We start from the raw sequence: 21,324 nt of genomic DNA, 5'->3' as shown, positions 1-21,324 counted from the left end.
GACTGGCCCAAGGTCATACAACTAGACAGCTAGAGCTGAGGCAGAAACCCCGGCCCCTGCCCTCTGGGCCAATACATTTCCTCTCCCTTCCACCCTGCAGCCCCTCTCCTCCTCAGAAAGCAGTGGCTCTGGGCTGCTTTTCCTTCCCGTTTCCATCTGGATCATCCAGAGTCCAAGACCACTCAGTACCCTCTGGCCACTTTTATGCCCTGATGGGGTCAGAAGGGGTGCCCAGCTGGACCAGGGGTGTCAAAGCCATGCCTGTAAGGTCTCCAGATCCTCCTCTGCATCCTCATTGCTCAGCCCAGGAACAAGGGAAATCCACCAGGCCCGTTGTGGGTTGTATCTCTCTCTCTCTCTCCCTCTCTCTCTCCCTCTCTCTCTCCTCTCTCTCTCTCTCTCTCTCTCTCTCTCTCTCTCTCTCTCTCTCTCTCACACACACACACACACACACACACACACACACACACACACACACACACGCGAACACAAAGGCAGGGAAAGGAAAGGAACTAAACTCATTTCCAAGTATAAATTCCCTGTTTTAAAGGGAAAAAGTTGAGGGCTTCCCTGGTGGTGCAGTGGTTGAGAGTCTGCCTGCCGATGCAGGGGACACGGGTTCGTTTCCCAGTCTGGGAGGATCCCACATGCCACGGAGCTGCTGGGCCCGTGAGCCATGGCCGCTGAGCCTGCATGTCCGGAGCCTGTGCCCCGCAACGGGAGAGGCCACAGCAGTGAGAGGCCCGCGTACCGCAAAAAAAAAAAAAAAAAAAAAAAAAAGGGAAAAAGTTGAAATAGGGATGCTTCTCTTGCCAGGAGGGACAGTCACGCTAAAATCTCAAGGTCATGGAATCTCTGCTCCTCTTTTCCTCAGTGCCCTTCTCCTCTTTCTTTTCCTACCCTCCCCCCCCCCATCTTCTCCTCTCCCTCCTCTTCCTCCTCCTGGACTACCTTCTCTGGATTACATTGATTACCATCTGCAGAAAGCCGCGCACTTACTATGTAGCAAAGACAATTTCCTGAGGACCACCCTTTCTAAAGAAACATAGAATCACAATGACAGCCTCTGTTTCTTGAGGGCCTTCTGTGTGCTCTCTGTGCAGGCTCTGGATGGCATCACTTCTAAACCTCACCAGCAACCCTGCCAGTGCGGTTACTAGACCTACATTTTCCTGATAAAAGACAGACTCGGAGAGGCTAAGCAACTTCTCCCACAGTAATAGAAGTAGTGAGCTCCAAACAGTAGGCACTCTGACCTAAGTCTGTCCAAAGCCCGTGCTCTGTGCTTCACAGCTTGGCTCACAGTAGAACGTTCTTTACGCTGGGTTTACGGAACGCCAGGAAGTGAGCCCCCTGCCTGCTCCGTTTACCGGCAAGGAGCCCTCTGACTTTATGCTGTGTCTGAGTTAGGATCTCTAGGGAAAGCACTGGTCATAGATTACCCTTCAGATAAGCTATGACTGGGATACCTGAAGTCCTGGTGCTTTGAAAGGCCAGGTGGAAACATGGCAGGTAAGTTACAGCCTTCCTTCCTTACTCACCTTTTTGTGCCCAAGGAAGCCCCAAAGCCCCCTCCATCTCCATCTCCCCACCCCCAGCCTGTTTTCATGCTTCTAAGCTGGCTTTGAAGCTCTCTAGCTGGGAGCAGCCTTTCATCTGCACAGACCAGACCCAGTGGGAAGCTTAGGTGGGCTGATCAGTGCCCGGCTTTGTTGGGCTCTGGGTTCCTGAGCCGCCAAGGGCACGTGGCCTATCTCCATGGAAATCTGGAGGCAGGAGAGGAGCCCAAGGTGACACCTACCACTGGCTTGGCAGGCCAAGTCTGCCAGCTACCACTCACCCGTCCAGAACATGGGGGCCGAACCTGGCCCGCTGCAGGGCAGAGCGGGGTTGCATTCTTGCTTTCTGAGGCGAGTAAGAAGGTCCCACAGCCCCTCCCCGTGCATGCCAGCTTCTCAGTAGCCCAGTGATAAGGGACGTTCCTAATTGCTGTTTACTGAGCACCTTCACATTCTTTATTTCTTTTGTCCTCAAAATAACCCATGATGTAGGTTTTATTATTGTCCCTCTTATGGGCAGGGATGTTGTGGGGGGGAATTTTGTTCATATGTTGAAGCCCTCATCCCCAGTACCCTGGAATGTGGTTGTATTCAGAGACAGAGACTGTAAAGAGGTGATTAAGTTTAAATGAGGCAGTTAGGGTGGGCCCTACTCCCATCTGATTGGTGTCCTTACAGGAAGAGGACATTTGGGCACAGAGAGAGGCACCGGAGATGCGCGTGCACAGAGGAAGGGCTGTGTGAAGGGGCAGCCAGGGGTGGCCATCTGCAAAGCCAGGAGAAGGGCTTCAGAAGAAGCCAACCCTGCAAGGTGCAAGATGTACCTTGACCTTGGCCTTCCAGCCTCCAGAGCTGTGAAGGAATAGATTTGTGTTGATTAAGCCACCCAGCCTGTGGGATTTGTTATGGCAGCCCTAGCGAACTAACAGACTCAGAGAAAACAAATGCCCTGCCCTGTATGGACACAGCCATTGAGCTGTTAGCCCCAAACTCAAGAACTTGTACAGAGTTTCTGAGCTTTTTCCTTTATCCCTGTGATGCCGTATTTGTCTGTCAGAGGCCACGTATGTAGTAGTGAGAAATTTTTGCATTTTGAATTAATCAGATACATACCCCTGTCAGTCAAAGCTTCAGAGCAGCATTAGCTGACTGGTGTTACCTGCTGAACTTATAGGATTCTAGCCCAAAGTAAGCACAGACACCTAACACCTCAGTCCACCTGTGCTGCTGTAACCCAGGTAAAGGGGCAGAGCCCACAGGTTTTATTATGTCACGCAGCTGCTCTAGGGTATGGGGCGGCCTTCCTCGCCGCTGGGATGGGATGGCTCAGAAGCTTTCTGGTGCCATCACATAGTCAGGGTTTCAGCACCTCCACTGAGGCTTGCTTGATTCCGGGTGTAGCCCATTGCAGTCCTCAGACCTGAACCCTGGAGTGCTGATAGAAGGAGAAGCAGGTTGGGAGTGAGATTGAGGGTAGCAAAGCACCCAGCTAGGCTAAGGATCTCCCATGCTTCTCCAAGGCACCACAAGCAAGGAGCCCAAATCATGACACCCACATCATATCCCTTACATCTTAAAGGACTGAATGTTCATTAATGTGAACCAGCAGTCAAGATGAGTATGAACATAAAAATTATGCATTAAAGAAGAGAGGTGAAAACCAGACTGGGTCATCATTATCTGTTATATGCAGATTAAATGAGTTAATTCGTGGAAAAGAAAAACCTGTTACCCAGTTTAATCTAAGCAAGTTGTTATTATTATTAATCATTACATTTTTCCTCTTTCAGGCTAAACCTGTCAAGGTCTTTGGCACTAAAGCATGTATCTTATTCAATTTATTCAACAAACATTTATTGGGAGCCTTCTATATGCCAAGGGCTGGGCTAGTTGCTAAGGATTCAAAGATAAACAAAACAAGAACACATCCCTGCCTTCAGCTCTCAGTGGGGTTGGGAGAGTGATGCGTCCAGAAACAGTTGTCGTTGGGTGAGATCCACTGAGCAGAGGAGAAGGAAAAAGCACACTGCCTGGAGTGTCCCGGGAGGATAAACAGGAGTTCTCCAGGCAGAGGGATACCTGTGCTGGGAACAGGGCCAGATAGCGAATGACCTTGCATGCCTCACTAAGAACTGAGATGTTGTCCTTGGGCTTCCAGAGGGTTTAAACAGGGAAGATGTGCCCCTTAAATAGGAGCGCTCCGCCAGCCTTTACCTATTGGCACTGAGCTCCACCCCCTCCTCCAGACTGTGGGAAGGTCTAAAGAAATAAAAGCAAAATGGGGCTGAGATCAAAGAACGGGAGAAGGAACAGAGTCAGGGAAGAGTTTAAAGGAAGAAAAACAGTTGGAGCAGGATGCCCACTTCATCTAAAGCTCACCTGGATTTACGGCCTTTGTGTGGAGGTGTGAAACCATGAGGAACACTGAAGATTGTTAAAGATGTTTTAACCTGAATATTATGGTCTGGACCCTTGTACACAGCTCTAAGAAGGTAGACAGACAGATAGACTGTTGGGAGTTGCCAGGGTGAATGTGGCAGAAAAGGAAGGCGAAACTAATATGTTTTTGGAGCCCACTCTGTGCCAGGCACTTTCACATACACCTCTGCCATTTAATCTCATAACCACACTTTGAGGTCAGTATTATTATTCGTAATGTCTCCTTTTCAAGTGAAGAAGCTCTGGATCAAAACAGTCAGGAAGTAACTTGTTTATATTCTTCTTCACTCCACCTCCTGCGTATGTTTTGGGCAGTTTTATTGCCTAAGGCTCAAGTTCTCCAACTTGATTCTGAGTGTGCCTCAGAATCTTCCAGAGGGCTTGTTAGAACACAGACTGCCAGGCCCAACCCCCTGTGTTTCTGATTCAGTCGATCTGGGTGAGGCCTGAGGATTTCCGTTTCTAACAAGTTTCCAGGTGATGCTGATACCACGCTCTGAGAACCACTGGCCTACGGGGATGATCTACCCAATAACCTAGCCCAGCAGTTCCCAAACTGTCTGCATTTTGGAATCACCTGGGGAATCTTTAAATCAGCTAGGCGAATACTGATGCCTAGCTCCCAGGCCCATGCATTCTTTTTTTTTGTTCTTTAATTGAAGTGGTGTTGATTTACAGTGTTTCAGGTGTACAGCAAAGTGATTCTGTTATGCATAATATATACATATATATATTCTTTTTCAGGTTCTTTTCCATTATAGGTTATTCCAAGATATTGAATACAGTTCCCTGTGCTATACAGTAGGAAGCCCACACATTCTGATTTAACTGGTATGGGGGCAACCTGGGTATTATTATTTTTACCCCCCACCCCAGGTAATTCTAACATGCAGCAAAGTTGAGGAACCGCTGACCTAGCCGCACTTCTCCCTGACTCTGTTCCCTATCACCCTTTCCTTCAGCTGCCCACCACTGGGGCCACAGGTAGAACTTATCATCCTAGCGCCACCCACAGCACATCCTCCCAAACCTTTCTCCCACTGTCTCAGAACACCTGCTGCTGGAACTTATCAAGTCTCTCACTTGGCTTCTCCCTTTTCACCTAGTCCATCATCTCCTTCCCTGTTCAACCTAGACTCTGTGGTACAGTAATTACTGCAACCATCTCTTGCCCACAGCAACACATCAACCACCCTGTTCTTTCTTTGACCATATATGTCTACCTGGGAAGGTTAGAGGAGGAATATCTAAATCAAAATGCAGGCATGGAAGTCCAGGGAGGCTTCTTGAAGTTGACGGTGCTTGAGCTGGGTTTTGATGAGCAAGTAAAAGTGGAAGAGGGCATTTCAAGCAGGGGTATGGCATGGGTAGAGGCATAAAAGAGAGAAACAGTAGTGTTTATTGGGGAGCTAATTGGGGAGCTAAGTGTTGTTGTATATGTCTGGATCAGGAACTTAGCCCTACTATGTCAGGAAATAAGAGTACAGAGGCAGCTTCTTGTCAGATGGGGATGGGTCTTGGGCATCATCAAGCCAGCGAACTTACATCTTTACAAGTACGGATAGCAGTTGATAGGTTTTTTAAATGACTTTTGAATTATAACAGTGATATATACTTACAGAACATGCAAAACAGTTAGAAAAGCATAAAGTAGAAAATAATAATCACTTTTAATCTAATTACCCAGAACTCACAGCTCTTAAGATTTTAGGGGAATTTGTTCTTTTCTTCCATGCATGTTCTTATATAGTTGAGAACATGCTGTGGAAGTAAGTTTATATCCTGCCTTCACACTTAAAGTTATAACATATACATATGTAGTGTTTTTGAAATCTGTAAACATTTTAATAGCAGTGTAAAATTCTTATTCTCATATAGGTAGAAATGGGGGAGGGGGAAGTTTCACTGTAATAAATGATGCCACAATATTCATATTTGTATGAACTTAGATTTTTTCAATGGTTTCTTGTGATCAATATCAAGAAAGAAATGAATCAACAGTGTGAAAGTTTTAGACATTTATTACCAAACTCCTAAAAACTTTTCTGCCAGTTTACACTCTGATCATAGGTATGAAAGCATGCATGTTTCATCTTCCCTTCCCAGTGCCTGGTGTCATGGTTGGTTCCACTGAAGGGTTTTTGCTGTGGAGGTGACATAAGCAGATGTGCAGTGGAGGTGACATAAGCAGATGTGCATTTATAAAATCCCATACTGGAGGCTGAATCAAGTGTACCAGATTGGAACTGCTATCGCTGTCCTTGCTGTTCCGCCTTTGCTTCCACATTCTCCTGTTCCTATGTTCCCATTCTTCCTCTTTTTTCTTTCTTTGAGGAAGTGTTTGCTGCACACAGAGCACTGCACAAGACCTTGTTACCAGGAGCAGTACTGAAAGGCATAGCTCTGTGGTTGCAACAAGTTGGTGCCCAGCCCAGAGACCCTCTTTTTGTAGTTCTATGAAAAAAAAAAATCTGTAGATAGTAATTCTCATTAGGGAGAGATACTTTTTATATTTTCCAATGACATTGCCAAGTGAGTTTATTGATAAATTAATTTCCTTGTGCATCCAGTGACTATCCAGTCCTACACACAATCATCCCTGTCCCTGGAATGTCCTTCCTCTTTCTCCTTCTTAACCCAGCAAATTACCTTGGCATTCATCCTTCAGGACCTTCCTTAAATGTCTGTGACACTTCCTTCCATACCTTGCCCAGTCATAATCGGTTACTCAGGCCTCCTTGTTCCTATAGTTCACTGACAACATTTTCTACACCTAACGTTTTTCCTCCCTCTTGGCCAAGAGTCCTTCAAGAGTTGAACATTTTGCATTCCCAGTTCTTAACACAGTGTCTGGCACTTGGTTGCCATCAGTAACTGTTGAATGATTGAGTGAGTGAATTAATGAGTTCCTGTTTTGCTAAGGTACTTGGACATTCCATCTTAAATACAAATGAATTGAAGAATGTAGAGACAATATGGAGATGATATGAATTGCCAAACCACACTCTGAATCATTGGTACCTAAGGTAAAGCAGACACGTGGTATATCAGATGTCCTGGTCCTGGATTCTAAGTTCTGAACATTAAATGTTCTGTGTGCCTGGACATCAACTTGTGCTCTGTTTCATTTTAACTCCAGATTTAGTTTCTGCATAAGTATCTGTGTGCTAGAGGAAGTACAGGGAATTGAGTGATGCCAGAATTTCCCAAAATAACTAACAGGGATACCTATACAACTGTTTCTAGGTATCACACAAAAGAAGAGTCTCGTGGTCCAATAAGTTTGGGAAACAAAGTTGAATATATTTCCTTACTGCAGAACTTCCTGGTAGGCATTTTAGGAAGTTGAAAGATCAGTTAGGCAATGGTAGAGAAACAGAACAGCCAGCAAGTCTTCCTTCAGTAGTAACAGGAGTCCTCCTAGCCTCTTCATGCCGGGGAAGAGTCAGAGTACAAATTCAAAGGCCGAATGGTGAAACATAGAAGATCCTAGCCCCTCCCCCTGCACTTATCTCCCGAGTCCCACATTTGTGTAAACCCCTGCCCCTACCCACCCCCCCATACTGATGAGATCAGCCTGCATTATGTCTCTTCTAGAGCCAGGAAGCAAGGTAATGTGTGGGAAGTAATAGCTGCAAGGTAATGTGTGGGAAGTGATAACAACTTTTCCCGTTAAAGCCATTCAACAGGAAAATTTGTTAAAAGACCAAGACATTGTAAAAGCCCAAACACTTGAGTCTATTAAGTCCCCTGCTTCTTAGAACATTTTGTTACCAGGGAATGTTTCAAGGAGGGAAAACATTGAACTATAACAGCACTGTCAGATACCAAAGCCTGGTACAGAGAGCGACATTTTACAAGACATCTGTCTCTCTGCCAACAGAGAAACTTCTAAAAAGTTCTACCTCTCTTTTCTCCTCCTTTCTCCTACCCCAGTATGACTCCCCCACTCTCCTCACCCCTAAACACACCCTACATGTCTTTCCCTCCCCTCCCTCCTCCCCCTCCTCCTCCTTTTTCTCCTCCTTCTCCCCCCTCCTTCTCTCTCTCATTCACAACCCATATTGATTTCACAGACACTGTAAAATGACACATTAAGCTAAAACTATCCAATGGTTATTCAACACACTTTAGTAAGAAGGGAACTAATTAAGTGACTAGAGGTTTAGACATTTGCATTTTAACTCCAGATTTAGTTTCTGCATAAGTATCTGTGTGCTAGAGGAAGTACAGGGAATTGAGTGATGCCAGAATTTCCCAAAATAACTAACAGGGATACCTATACAACTGTTTCTAGGTATCACACAAAAGAAGAGTCTCGTGGTCCAATAAGTTTGGGAAACAAAGTTGAATATATTTCCTTACTGCAGAACTTCCTGGTAGGCATTTTAGGAAGTTGAAAGATCAGTTAGGCAATGGTAGAGAAACAGAACAGCCAGCAAGTCTTCCTTCAGTAGTAACAGGAGTCCTCCTAGCCTCTTCATGCCGGGGAAGAGTCAGAGTACAAATTCAAAGGCCGAATGGTGAAACATAGAAGATCCTAGCCCCTCCCCCTGCACTTATCTCCCGAGTCCCACATTTGTGTAAACCCCTGCCCCTACCCACCCCCCCATACTGATGAGATCAGCCTGCATTATGTCTCTTCTAGAGCCAGGAAGCAAGGTAATGTGTGGGAAGTAATAGCTGCAAGGTAATGTGTGGGAAGTGATAACAACTTTTCCCGTTAAAGCCATTCAACAGGAAAATTTGTTAAAAGACCAAGACATTGTAAAAGCCCAAACACTTGAGTCTATTAAGTCCCCTGCTTCTTAGAACATTTTGTTACCAGGGAATGTTTCAAGGAGGGAAAACATTGAACTATAACAGCACTGTCAGATACCAAAGCCTGGTACAGAGAGCGACATTTTACAAGACATCTGTCTCTCTGCCAACAGAGAAACTTCTAAAAAGTTCTACCTCTCTTTTCTCCTCCTTTCTCCTACCCCAGTATGACTCCCCCACTCTCCTCACCCCTAAACACACCCTACATGTCTTTCCCTCCCCTCCCTCCTCCCCCTCCTCCTCCTTTTTCTCCTCCTTCTCCCCCCTCCTTCTCTCTCTCATTCACAACCCATATTGATTTCACAGACACTGTAAAATGACACATTAAGCTAAAACTATCCAATGGTTATTCAACACACTTTAGTAAGAAGGGAACTAATTAAGTGACTAGAGGTTTAGACATTTGTTGTTTACTGGATCTAAGCTCCTTAAGAGAGCCTGGAGCGTTCTCCTAAACAAACTTTACCCATTCATGGCTTCTTGTTCCAAATCCGAATGAGATGGAGGGTTTAAGGAGACAGTATCTTTTCACAGTTGTGAAAAAAGGAGTACCAGGGAAGGAGAATGGGAGTGTCAATGGGTGTAGAGGGGAAAACCATGGGTGTAGAGAGACTAATGCAGTTTTTGTGTCCGTTGGCAGCTGATGTCCATTAGTGATCATTAGGTTAGACTTCAGCGACATTTACACATTTGTGGTCAGCCCAATAGTTTGTTTAACTGTCTTCATTAGAAGTATATCAAGAGGGAGGAGATCTGGGAATATATGTTTATGTACAGCTGATTCACTTTGTTATACAGCAGAAACTAACACACCATTGTAAAGCAATTATACTCCAATAAAGATGTTAAAAAAAAAAAGAAGTATATCCGTCAAGAGACTGTTTTTTAAACAACAATCTTCTAAACAAAAAAGTAAAGACACAATGCTTGGTGTCAGTTTATTTATCTCTTGTAAAAATAAAATACAGTGTGTGTGTGTGAAAAAAAAAAAATAAAGACAAACCCAAATTTCTCCTTGCCAATCTTAATAAACACTATCGCACTGTATCAGGAGGCACCTTAGAAGACAGAGCCATCTGTCAAATAAGCAGAAACATTAACATAGAACAGTTTTCTAGTTCGTGACTATTAATAGGATGTTAGTGATTAGCCACAACCTATGAGAGAATTTCCCCTGCCTTAGTAGGCAAAGAAGGAATGGAAGCTTTTAAAGAATCTGCCTTTTTATTTGCAGATAAAAATCTGCCTTTTTATTTATTTTAAATAAATAAAAGTTGTGTTGTAAAAATGAGTCTTTGGGCCCACCATCAAACCTTAATCCTGCCGTTGCTTTCCCCAGAAATTGGACAGGCACAGTCCACGCCCCAGGAACTTTGAAAAAAAGGACCTCTTCTAGGTGCTGAATCAGAAGCAACTGCCACTGTGGGAAGCCATCGATCCTGTGTGACTCTGAGCCTGAGACTAGTATTTTCTATCCCTCTTTTTGTACTGTGGACCCAGAATAATCTGGTGTAGGTGAAATATTCTTTTCCTTGGCTCAGATTAGGCACCTGGTGTCCTGAAAGAGGTCACTGACTTCCCCAAGGATGTCCAAGGAGGTTGGCTCACCACTGGCTTACCGCAGGCCAAATTTGAAGTTAATTAAGCATCAGTCATCGTCAGTAGGGCCAAGATGTTATTCAGACATTCAGGGAAGAGAAACTTGATCCAGCGCTGGATAATGACCTTCATCAGCATTCCTTCCTATCCTAATCCCAAACCAATGTGTCTTTAGCTGCACTGGGGGATTGTATTTCAGAAATAGCTGGTTCATCCTTTATGTTACTCTCCATTTGAAGAGGCTTCTGGATATGTCAGCCTATTCATTGGATGCATGTTAACCTTCTGGATCAAAACCTTTTTTTTTTTTTTTTTTACTAGAACTGGGTTTCTGTTTATGAAAAGGTACATTTATTGACTTCTGGGGAAATTCCCTATTCAGAATGAGGATGAAAATGCTGTTTAGTAGGAGGTGAAGGGATATTGAGAGTTCTGGGTTGGCCATCTAGGGACCAGACCTTCTAGCCCAAACCAGACTGGGAAACAGAGAGATGTGTATGCACTGCTTTTGCTTGTCTCACTCTACAGACCTCAGTGACCAGCTTCTTGAAGTGGTGGGGCTAGAGGGAGCCATGGAAATGGGGCAGATCTACACTGGCCTGAAGAGTGCAGGCAGGAGGCTGGCCCAGTGCTCCTCTGTCTCCATCAGGTATGCTTCCTTATCACCCAGCAGCCCCCCAGTCTCCCCACCTCCCTGAATATTCTTACAGATAACAACTAGGAAGCCATCTTTAGATTTCAGTGCAGAGAGAGTGGGGTGGGGCAGAAGCTTGATAACATTTATAAAGAATGTCTGTGGAGACCACTTCCCCAGCCAGGTATAACACAAACATCCAGGACATCAACTAAAGGGCCCCACCACAACCAGTTTGCTGTTCTCTTAGAATGAATTGGTGAGATTCTCTAAATAGGATTGTCATATTATGAGGTCCAGAGAACCAGAGATCCAACTCCTTGCCTTCTTTATCTTTATAAATTGAACAGTTCAATGCATGCCAGAGGGCACACTTTGACAAAAACCAGGCTCTGTGCTCCACTCTGCTCTTTCTTGGATAGTGGTCTTAGAAGTACTTTTATTAGAGTTAGCAATCCCATATACCTTTGTAGAGCTAAACCATCAACCTCAGCAAACCCGTCATAACTGACTAAGAGGATGACAATTCTTTAGAGTATGGATCACACAGGTCAGCCACTGCAGGTTCCTGAATAGATGGGGTCTAATGGAGGGGATCTTCTGATTTTGGTTGCTTCTGTTTAATAAATGCAACTTGTCACAGATTTTTCTCCACCTGATTATTTCAGGAGTCCTTATTCCTTTCCATTTCCCATTTAATTTCTATAGATCAAATCTATTCGTGTGTCTTGGGGATCTCCTGGAGGGGACCACCACATGCAGGTTTCCCAAAGTTATTTAAACACAGAACCCTTTTATCCCTTAACCTCTTGGGTGAATGTCCTCAGAGCACATTCAGAGAAATGCTGTTCTCGGTGCCACCCTGCATCCTTCAGAAAGGTCCTCAGAGCTGGTTCCCTGATCTATCCCACGAACCCCCTTTCTTCATTCCCTCTCTGTGTCTCCTCTGTCTGTTCAGTTATTCCCCAAATCTTTGCTTCTCTTCTTCGTTGGGCTGTTGTTGTGCTGGGGCCCCTGTTTTCCAGGTTAACCTCTGTAGTTCCTTCTCTGTCCTTTCCCCATGACTCTAACACTGAGTAGGTCCAGTCGGTTAGCACATCTAAGCCATAACATATGTAGACCAGAGAATTTGGTCTCTGAAGAATTTTTTAAAAACATGTATAAGAGATAGGATATTTTCTGTTTCCAGATAGAAATAGAGGGGGTGAGTCAGAAGCCCTAGCCTCCTGGGCATTCTCCAGATACTCTCCTCACTCCCCAAAACCAAAATGCCACTCTCTCCTCTTATTTGTTTTATTATTAGGTTTATTGGTTCTTGTAAATATCCTCAGAGTCAGTCGGGTATAAGAGATAGGATATTTTCTGTTTCCAGATAGAAATAGAGGGGGTGAGTCAGAAGCCCTAGCCTCCTGGGCATTCTCCAGATACTCTCCTCACTCCCCAAAACCAAAATGCCACTCTCTCCTCTTATTTGTTTTATTATTAGGTTTATTGGTTCTTGTTATTAAATATCCTCAGAGTCAGTCGGAGAATCATCTACATCAAAACACAGCATGAAAAAAAAAAAAAGAAAGAAAGAAACGCAGCCTGCCTCCCTCATTTTATAATTTCAGAAACAGGGCAGATGCCAAACCCAGGTGAGGGCTTTCTGGCCAGTGGGTGGCAACTGTTCCCTGCTCGCCAAGACCAGAGGCCTCCAAAAGGACCTGCCTTTTCTCCCTCATCTCTCTTCCTTTAATAATCCATATGCCAAAGAAGACTTGACCCAAGCAAGAAAGCAACGCTTTCTCCTCTCTCCTCTGCCTACCCATGGGGATCACATTCCCAATGACCCCCTTTCCCAGCTAAGCCAGGTCCACTGTCCATGCAACCACAGCATCTACTGTTGTTCAGGAGATAAAAGAGGGGATGCTTTAGGACTGGCAAGACACACTCAGACCTGAGCTGTACGTCGTTTAAGTGGGAGACGTTACCTCACTGACATGATGCAACTGCTCACTCAACATTGAAACCAGGCCTTTCCCCATTTCATAACCTTTCCCATTTCAGAGTGGCATTTTGGCACCATGGACAGCCCTCTGGCTGATCGTTTGACTAAGGATCCACTCAGCTGTGGTGCTGCCATACTTGTTGGCCGCTGTTTCCCAGACTCCTGTGGACTTCACTGCTCACCCAGGGCCATGTTTCTCAAAGTAGGGTCTGGGGGTCAAAGCAACAGAATCATCCATAGTGCTTATTAAAACACAGACCTCTGGGCCTGGCCCACACCTGTCAAGTCGGGACCCCTGACATGGGCTCAGAAATCTGTTTTCAGCAAGCCCCACCCCCCCAGGAGAGTCTTCAGAACCACTCCTAGGTGGGCAGGGCAGGTCTTCCCACTTCTGTTTCCCTGGTGGGGGTAACCCTCATCCTCAGACTCCAAGAAGCTCACTGTGCTCTCTGTTCTCGGGGCTCCAGGACAAATAAGCTGCTGCCAATGCAAGTGGACGGAGAGCCCTGGATGCAGCCACCTTGCACGGTAAGTTTTGCCAGTCTTTGAGATGAAGGTGAGAAGCTTTATTTTGGGCCCCTTTGGGGCAATGACTTAATATGAAACTCTGAATCTCAGAGTTACAGGAGCTTTGGGAGATCATCTAGTGCAGCTTCTCTTCCACTTTATTCATCCATCCATTCATTTACCTGCCAAGCTTTTATTGAATATGTGCCATGTGCCAGACACTGGGAGACACCAGTTCCAAAACAAGAGGAGACATAGACCCATTTTTAAAGAGCTTATGGTTCTAGATGGTGAATTCTGAGGCTTCATCTACAGTATCCTTGAGAGCCTCAGCTTGAATCACTCAGTGGCAAGGAACTTACCACCCCAAAAAGAAGACTGTTCCACTGATGAACAAGCCTAATCACTAGAAAGTGCTTCTTTATATGGCAGCCAAATTTGCACACTTATCTCCAAACTTCCACCTAGTTTCTGTAACCACTGGGGCTCCTGGGGGAGAATTCCCACAGTGCACAGACATGCTGCACCCCAGGTCTACCCGCAGCCCCGAGGACCCACCTGAAAGCTCCCCTGAAAGGGTAACCACGCGGGTTATCTACTTTGTTTATGGCATTTCTGTGACCCATATTACCCAGCACCTAGCACTATGCCTGGTTTGTTTGTAGTAGTTGCACAATAATATTAATATTTGTTTAGCAGTGAATAAAGGATTGAACAAACAAAAATCAAGGGAACAACCCCAGTCCCTGATTTACCATACCTTTGTTAGCAGTTTGTTCTCAGAAACCCAGCTAGAAACTCCATGGCAATGAGAAACCACTGTCCTGGTGTTCAGGGCCCAGGGTGTTCACTGGCATACTACATTAGTAACATCCTCAATACTATCGTGAGGGTGCAAATCTCAAGACAGAAGTTGTGTTTCTGAGCTTCCTCACTCTAGTGGAGTATTCAGATACCTTGATAACCTGCTATTTGGAGCCCTTCAGAACATCAAGTTTTCTTCTAGAAAAGAGGTTTTCATAAGACAGTTACTAGGTCTGAATTGTAGGTTTATTTCTATAATTCTTTGTTCCATGTAACTTCTACAAATTGTAAAACTAGTCCCTAGAGACAGAGACTTTGGAAATGTCATCTTTTATAAAGGTTATCAAAAGTAGAAGTTTTTCTGCAAAATCTTACCTCAATCTTTTGGTTTCTATAAAGTCTAAGAAAAGGATGAGAACACACTACAGCAAAACCTAGTATCTTACCACCTTGTTAGAGTTGGGAAGGATGGAGAGAATTTGTACTACTTATAATTTTGATGGAGCTGAATTAAGAAACATCTATCCAAGCTCCTCCTGTCTCCTAAAAGAAAGAAAAAAAAAAAGCTGGAAGAAAGCAAACCCTCGGCCACCTAGCTCAGTAGTATCTGGAAACTGGACTGCTTTCCTCCAGATCCAAGCACTGGTTTTAAAATAGCCAGATACTCCTTCTATCCCCACTCTCTCTCCAGGCCACCTTTTAGAGATTACAACTCACTATGAAAAAAAAACCGTGACCCAATGATTTTTATGGTGTTCAGTCTGTGGAAGGTATGTTAGTCAGCTCAGGCTGCCCTAACAAAACACCACAGACTGGGTGGCTTAAACAACATAGTCTTTCATAGTTCTGGAGGCTGGAAGTCCAAGATGAAGGTGTCAGCAGAGTCGCTTTCTGGTGAGGCCTTTCTTCCTGACTTAAAGACAATAGCCGTCTCACCTTGTCCTCACATGGCCTTTTCACTGTGTGCATTCACTCCTGATGTCTCTTCCTATTATATGGACACCGGTCCTATTGGATTCGGGCCCCCACCGTTATGACTCCATTTAACCTTAATTACCTCCTTAAAGGCCATTTCTCCAAATGCCCTCACATTGGAGGTTAGGGCTTCAACATATGAATTGTGGCGCGTGGAGGTGGGAACACAATTCGGGTCCCACAGCAGAAGGTAACAAAGTCATTCTTAAACTTGAAAGAGTTAAAACAAAAGCACCCTTTTTGAATCGTTTTCCTGAAGGCACATACTATGAAGGTGATTCCGAATTGAAGGCTTAATGATGGGACAGCACAGCAACAAAAGAACTTTTGGTAAAAATTAAAACCAGTTAAATTAGAATAAAGTTAAAAAAAAAACTCTTAAATATGGTTATGCAACTGAATGCAAATGGCAAAAATCATTCTTTGAAAGAGAAGATATATAATGTAAACATTCATAACTTGGATCCCAAACCTAGTTATGTTCACCAAGGCTGAAAGCATGTGGGAGACATTGTTGAAAGAATAGTAAAAATGTTAAATTTTTCATTGTCTCTCTTCACTTTGATAATTACAGGATGTAAATCTGAAGAAAATTTTAATAACTAGATAATTACTAGTGACACTAAAAACAGGGTGCACACCTTTCAAATCTGGGAGAATTTAAAGTTAATGAGCTCTGTCAGTGTAGCACAAGACAGAAAGTGAATAACAAGCAAACATTTAAAATTTTTTTGATTAAGATAAAAGAGGTTAAGACTAAATATATCAATAATGACAAAAAAATATAAATGTGCTAAAGTCCCCTATTAAAAGTATAAGACTCTCATATTGGGTTAAAAATTAAAATCCAATGATATACTTCTTATAAAGAGATACATCTAAAACAGAAAGACATATATATATCTTTTTATCTTATCCTTAACAAGCATAGAGAAATTAAAAGTAAGAAGTGATAGTTTGGGGCAAACTAACCTTCCAACATGCCAAAAGCATAAAGTGGAATAAAGTATGTCACTTTTTATTTAATAAAAAGTACTCTCAATTTTGAGATATAATGGTCATAAAATTTTAGTTGTTTAATAACAGAATCAAAATATATACTGTGAAAATCAGTATAGATGTATATTCTGAGAAAAATACATATATAAAAAATTGACAGAAAGACAGGTATTAAGAGGCTTTAAAATATTTGTTTCTGTCTTTGAGGACAAGCTGTAAAAAAGTAAATGACATAAAACTTGGATTTTAAAAAAACACACTCATAGGTACGGAGAACAGATTGGTGGTTGTCAGAGGTGGGGGTAGGGGGAGCAGGGTGGGTGAGACGGATGAAGGGGGTAAAAATGTACAAACTTCCAGTTATAAAATAAGTTAAGTCCTGGGATGTGATATACAGCAGAATGACTATAGTTAATAACACTGTATTGTATATATGAAAGCTGCTAAGTGAGTAACTCTTAAAAGTTCCCATCACAAGAAAACATTTTGTGGTGATGATTTCACAATATATACAAATATCAAATCATTAAGTCGTACACCTGAAACTAATATAATGTCGTATGTCAATTATACCTCAATTTAAAAATTAAACTTGGATGAAATAATTGTGCCTTAAATAATTAAATATCTCATTTTTTCAGGGATTCATAGGATATTTACTAAAATAGATAATAAACCAGTTCACAAAGAAAACATATATATAAAATCCATAAGCAGAAATTATAAAGGTTGTTTTATGTGACCACAAAGCAATAAAACTAGAAATTAATAATAGAAGATTAAATGAATAAATAAAATCCAATCACTCAGAGATTTTTAAATTCTCCTAAAGAATAATAGATTTAAGAGGTGACCAAAGCTAACATTATTGACTATTTAAAAAATAATAAAAATGAGAAGGCTCGCATTCAAACCTTATAGAATATAGCCTAAACTGTATTTGGAAGTAAATTCAGAGTCTCGTATACTTCCATCATTTGAAAAGGAAAAAAATGTAATGAATAATCCCCAAATTAAACGAATAATAAAACAAACTCAGGTGAAGCAGAAGGAAGAAAATAAAGATAAAATTAGAAATTAAACAATTAAAAAACAGGAAAATCTAGAACTAGTTCTTTAAACATGTCAAATGTTTGAAAACCTAATTTTAAAAAGAGAAAAAGAAAAACAGAGATTAGAGATATTAAAATATTTAATACATATGTAATATAAATATGGTAATGGTTTTATTTAATAAGACATTATATGACATATATATAGTTTTATCTTGATTCTAATAAACTTGAACATCTTATAAAAATCCTAGGTAATGAAATGAAAAATGTTTTCAAAGAATTACATCCACAATGGTCTTAAAACAGATGATCTTACTGGTGAGTTCTTCCATATTATTAGGGAATAAATATTTATGTAAACTGTTCCATAGGACAAAGATAGAAAGCTACCCAATCCATTTGATAAAATTAAGACAGATACAAAAACCTAACAAAAACTATGCTTAAAAATAGAAAACTACAGACCAATCTCAAATATGAACATGATACAAAAATTATACTTAAAGTATTGGCAGATAGAATTGAACAATATATTAAAAGAATCATTCACTCAAGAAGAATATATCAAAAGAATGCAAGGATGTCTTCTTATATAAGTTTGGATAGAAAAATCACATGATAATATGAATAGTTGACCTCAAAATACTCAATTACATTCAACATTTCTCATTTTTAAAGATGAAAACTCAGACCAGAAAGGCACTTCCTCAAAATTAAAAAAAAGAAAAAAAATCTTTTTTTTTTTTTGCCATGCTGCACAGCATGCAGGATCTTAGTTCCCTGACCAAGGATCGAACCCGTGCCCCCTGCAGTGGAAGCATGGAGTCCTAACCACCAGACCACCAGGGAAGTCCCAAAAAATATCTGTCTTAAACCAATGAGTAATATTTTATGTAACACGCTAGCGGAATTCTCATTAAAATCATGGATAAGACATGTGTGCTAATGTTATTTGGAAGTTCTAACCAACGCAAAACACATGAAGCAGAAAAGAAATATAACTATTTGGAAAAGAATCAAAACTGTCATTATTTGCAGATAATATAATTATGTATATAGAAAGCTAATAAAATCAACTGAAAACCTCATAGGTTAAATTATTTCAATGAAGCTGTACAGAAAGATAGACAAAAGTTAATACCTTTTGTACATACCAGCAATAACCAATCAGAGGAATATCACAGAAAAAAGTTTAAATATTATAATGGCAACAGACAAAAACAAAATACCAAACTGAATTGTGAAAAATAGATGAAGAAGACTTCAAGCCTTAAGTAATATTTTTTAAAAGATTTGAATTTAGAAACATCCTATGTTTCTAAATAGGGACCCCCAGACAAAATTCTAATGCAATTTTTTTAACTTGACAAAACAATGCAATAGCTAAGGCATTTTATAAAAGAACTGTGAAGAAGGACTTCCCACAAGATATTAAAATAGTTATAAAGCCACAGCAGTTGATGCAATATTGGATAGAATAAATCAATAGTACAGAAGAGAGCCCTAAGAAACGCTAGTATACATAAAAACTAATGAAGGAGAGAAGAAAGATCATAAACTAATTTGAAAGTAATGGACTGTTTAACATATGGTATCCAAGAAATTGCCTGTTTGGGAAAGTGCCATTATATAGTCGGCCCTCCACATCCATGGGCTTCGCATCCTTGGGTTCAACCAACCTTGAATAGAAAATATTCAGGAAAAAAAATTCCAGAAAGTTCCAAAAAGCAAAACTAGAATTTGCTGTGTGCTGGCAACTATTTACATAGCATTTATATTATATTTACAACTATTTACATAGCATTTACACTGCATTAGGTATTACAAGTAATCTAGAAATGATTAAAGTATACGGGATGTGCATAGGTTATATGCAAATACTATACCATCTTACACAAGAGACTTGTATAAAACCAGCATCCATGGATTTTGGTATCGCCAGGGGTCCTGGAACCAATTCCCTGTGGATACCAAGGGATAACTGTATAGTAACCTCTCACCTCAAAGTATACTCCAAAAACAAAACCAAAAAATCTCCAATTCCATTAAAGAATTAAATGTTACTTACCTAGGGAAGGGGAAAATGGGTGACTATTATTACACTATGAACAAGGACTTTCTAAGGAAAATGTGACATGTTTAACTGTTAACAGATTTTCTCTGTAATAAAACAGAAAGCTAAGAGCATGGGGCTGCTGTCCCTAGTGCTTGCCAGATGTTATAAATGTGATCAAGGGTTTTTAAGACAATCATACAGACTTTAGTTAATTGCCTGACCAGAAAAGTTTGGGTTCTAACTACAGAAATGTGGGATGCTCTCTTTCCATCAGGGTTTGAAAAGGCAGATTTAACCACGTCCAACTACCTCCTAAAATGGGATCTTACCTATTTAACCCACTAGCCCCTCCTAATTTGGGGATGAGGGGGTAAGATACTGACATTTCTTTGACTCAAGATGAGGACATGATCTCATACTTCTTGCCCCCAGTGTATGTACACACAGTGAACTCCCAGTTATCTGTAGAACTAGAATCCACAAACCACATCAAAACCTCACGGTTACCCAGCATTTCCAAACTCCTGCCCCATCAAGACCTTTGTCAAAACTGCTGAAAACCCAAATGAAAGGGATTTCAGTTTTACCTCCTCCCGTTTGCCCTGGAGGTGCTAACAAGAAAATAAACTGGTCAGCTAGAGGGAGAAAAAGGAGAAGTAAGGATCTTCCATGGTCTAAAAAAATGGGCTCCATCAGTGGGAAATGTAAGCGGTGCCACAGCTGCCACTCTCTGTCCCAAGCACGGCCAGCTCCACTGCCAGAACATTCCCCCGTTCTTCTTGGCTGTGCTAACCAGTCAGTACTTCCATAGCAGGTACAGGCTCTGCGCTGGCTCAGGGAATACCAAGGTGAATAAGATTAATGTCTTCTTCCCCTCGGGGCTCCTGTGCTCCGGAGTGGGACAAGGCTTACCACAGGAAATGTGCCACAAATCACTACCATCAGATGGGGCTAAGTTGCACACCACAGATAAGTGCCTCACTTCCCTGAATTCTGAGATAAAGATAATGCCCATAATAAGGCACATAACACAAAACGGTACTTGATGTGTCGTAGGTGTGCTCTCCTGGTGACTACCACAAAACAGAGAGACTTACTCCCCTCCTATATTTCCAGGCTGATGGAAACCAACCTAACAGTCGTTTTCAGCTTCCTTCCCCCAGGTTATGTTCACTCCCCACAATGACTTTTGGCCCTATCTTTTTCTTTCTATATCCTGGGGCCTTATAAATTTAAACCTGGCTTGCAGTAGAACCCTCTTAGCCAGACTCTTCCCAACTCCAGCTCATCTTGACAACAACTATTCAATAATTCCCTTCAAACTCTTTTCTTCATGTTATCCTCCAGCTTAAAAAGTTATCATGGTTCCCCACTACCTCATATTAAACCCAATCTCTGCTGCCTCCTTCCCTTTAAAGCCCTATACCAACTGCCCCACCTGTATCCCTGACCTCATTTCTCATCCTTTGGTCCACACTCAACCAGCTGGTATGTAGCCCCTCAACCTAGTTGCCTTCCCTTTCTCTTTCACCAACACATTTTCTTCCCTTCCTTTCAGATCTTAAAATTCTTCCTCAATTGCTCCATTCAGGTTTTTCTCATTCCTTACCTAACTTCTTTTTGACAACACTTGGCTTATCCTACATTTAAACTTGTTGATGGGTCTCTCTCTTCAAGAGTTCTGTTGGGCCTTCCCTGGTGGCACAGTGGTTGAGAGTCCGCCTGCCGATGCAGGGGACACGGGTTCGTGCCCCAGTCTGGGAAGATCCCACATGCCGCGGAGTGGCTGGGCCCGTGAGCCATGGCTGCTGAGCCTGCGCGTCCAGAGCCTGTGCTCCGCAACGGGAGAGGCCACAACAGTGAGAGGCCCGCGTACCACAAAAAAA

The 21,324-nt window shown here is 42.2% G+C and overlaps 1 protein-coding gene across 8 annotated transcripts in view; it reads left to right on the top strand.

Annotated features, from left to right (window-relative positions):
* DGKG (diacylglycerol kinase gamma) overlaps positions 1-21,324 on the top strand; it is a 201,980-nt gene that overhangs the window by 179,020 nt on the left and 1,636 nt on the right. For 6 of the 8 annotated variants that reach the window (XM_024124289.3, XM_028491912.2, XM_028491913.2 and 3 more), the window contains 2 exons: positions 10,947-11,067; positions 13,510-13,570. In XM_024124289.3, the coding sequence (XP_023980057.1) occupies positions 10,947-11,067; positions 13,510-13,570 (182 nt within the window). The remainder of the gene's footprint in view (positions 1-10,946; positions 11,068-13,509; positions 13,571-21,324) is intronic. The other 2 variants (XM_028491932.2, XM_028491924.2) reach the window with 2 other exon arrangements.

The sequence above is a fragment of the Physeter macrocephalus genome, chromosome 1 (genome assembly GCF_002837175.3).
Source record: "Physeter macrocephalus isolate SW-GA chromosome 1, ASM283717v5, whole genome shotgun sequence".
Taxonomy (NCBI): Eukaryota; Metazoa; Chordata; class Mammalia; order Artiodactyla; family Physeteridae; genus Physeter; species Physeter macrocephalus.
This window is presented reverse-complemented; position numbering and strand designations above follow the sequence as displayed.